Source organism: Apaloderma vittatum, unplaced genomic scaffold (genome assembly GCF_000703405.1).
Source record: "Apaloderma vittatum isolate BGI_N311 unplaced genomic scaffold, ASM70340v1 scaffold14060, whole genome shotgun sequence".
Taxonomy (NCBI): domain Eukaryota; kingdom Metazoa; phylum Chordata; class Aves; order Trogoniformes; family Trogonidae; genus Apaloderma; species Apaloderma vittatum.
This window is the reverse complement of record NW_009696312.1, coordinates 27,842-28,697: the sequence shown is the minus strand read 5'-3', so window position 1 is coordinate 28,697 and position 856 is coordinate 27,842. Positions and strand designations below refer to the sequence as shown.

At 64.3% G+C, this 856-nt stretch overlaps 1 protein-coding gene across 1 annotated transcript in view; it reads right to left on the bottom strand.

The window, feature by feature from the left end:
- Positions 1 to 720: 720 nt before the first annotated feature.
- The window catches only part of KIRREL3 (kin of IRRE like 3 (Drosophila)), a gene marked incomplete at its 5' end in the record, with an annotated part of 12,365 nt that continues 12,229 nt past the window's right edge, over positions 721 to 856 (bottom strand). The window contains one exon of the mRNA XM_009874420.1: positions 721 to 849. Coding sequence (XP_009872722.1) covers positions 721 to 849 — 129 coding nt within the window. The remainder of the gene's footprint in view (positions 850 to 856) is intronic.

The following is an 856-nucleotide window of genomic DNA, read 5'->3' as shown; positions in this document are numbered from 1 at the left end:
CCTGAGCATCCTCCGCTGGGTCCGAGCATCCCTGGAGGGTCCCCAAATGTCCTTGGACAGACGCCTCCAGGACGTCCTGGAGGATCCTCAGATGATCCCAAGCATCCACAGAGGGTCCCTGAGCCCCTCCAGAGGGTCCCAAGCACCTCCAGAGGATCCCAAGCACCTCCAGAGGGTCTTCAAGCACCTCCAGAGGGTCCCAAGCACCTCCAGAGGGTCTTCAAGCACCTCCAGAGGGTCCCAAGCACCTCCAGAGGATCCCAAGCACCTCCAGAGGGACCCCAAGCACCTCCGGAGGGTCTCCAAGCCCCTCCAGAGGGTCCCCGAGCCCATCCAGAGGGTCCCAAGCCAAGTCCCTCCAGAGGGTCCCCAAGCATCCTTGGACACTCCTGAGGATCAGCCTGTGGTCCCGAGCATCCTTGGAGGATCGTGAGGATCCCCAGAGGGTCCCCGAGCACCCCAGGAGGCTCCTGAACACCTCCAGAGGATTCCCCAAACACCTTTGGACAGTCCCGAGCGTCCCCGGAGAGGATGCTGAGGATCCCCAGAGGGTCCCCGAGCATCCTTGGAGGGTCCCGAACACCTCCAGAGGGTTCCCCAAACACCCTTGGACGGTCCCGAGTGTCCCCAGAAGGTCCTGGAGCATCCTCGGAGGGTTCCTCCCGAGCCGGGGCGGGGAGGAGGAGACAGGGCCGGGAGGGCAATCGGTGGGTGGGTGGCTCAAACGTGCGTCTGCATCCTCCTCTGCAGGGGCCGGCTGGGGTCCGAGTTTTGGGAAGAAGACTGGGAATGGTGGGAGGAGGAGGCGGCCGAGGCCTTGCTGGCCTTGTCGAACTGCACGTAGCCGTCCTGCTTG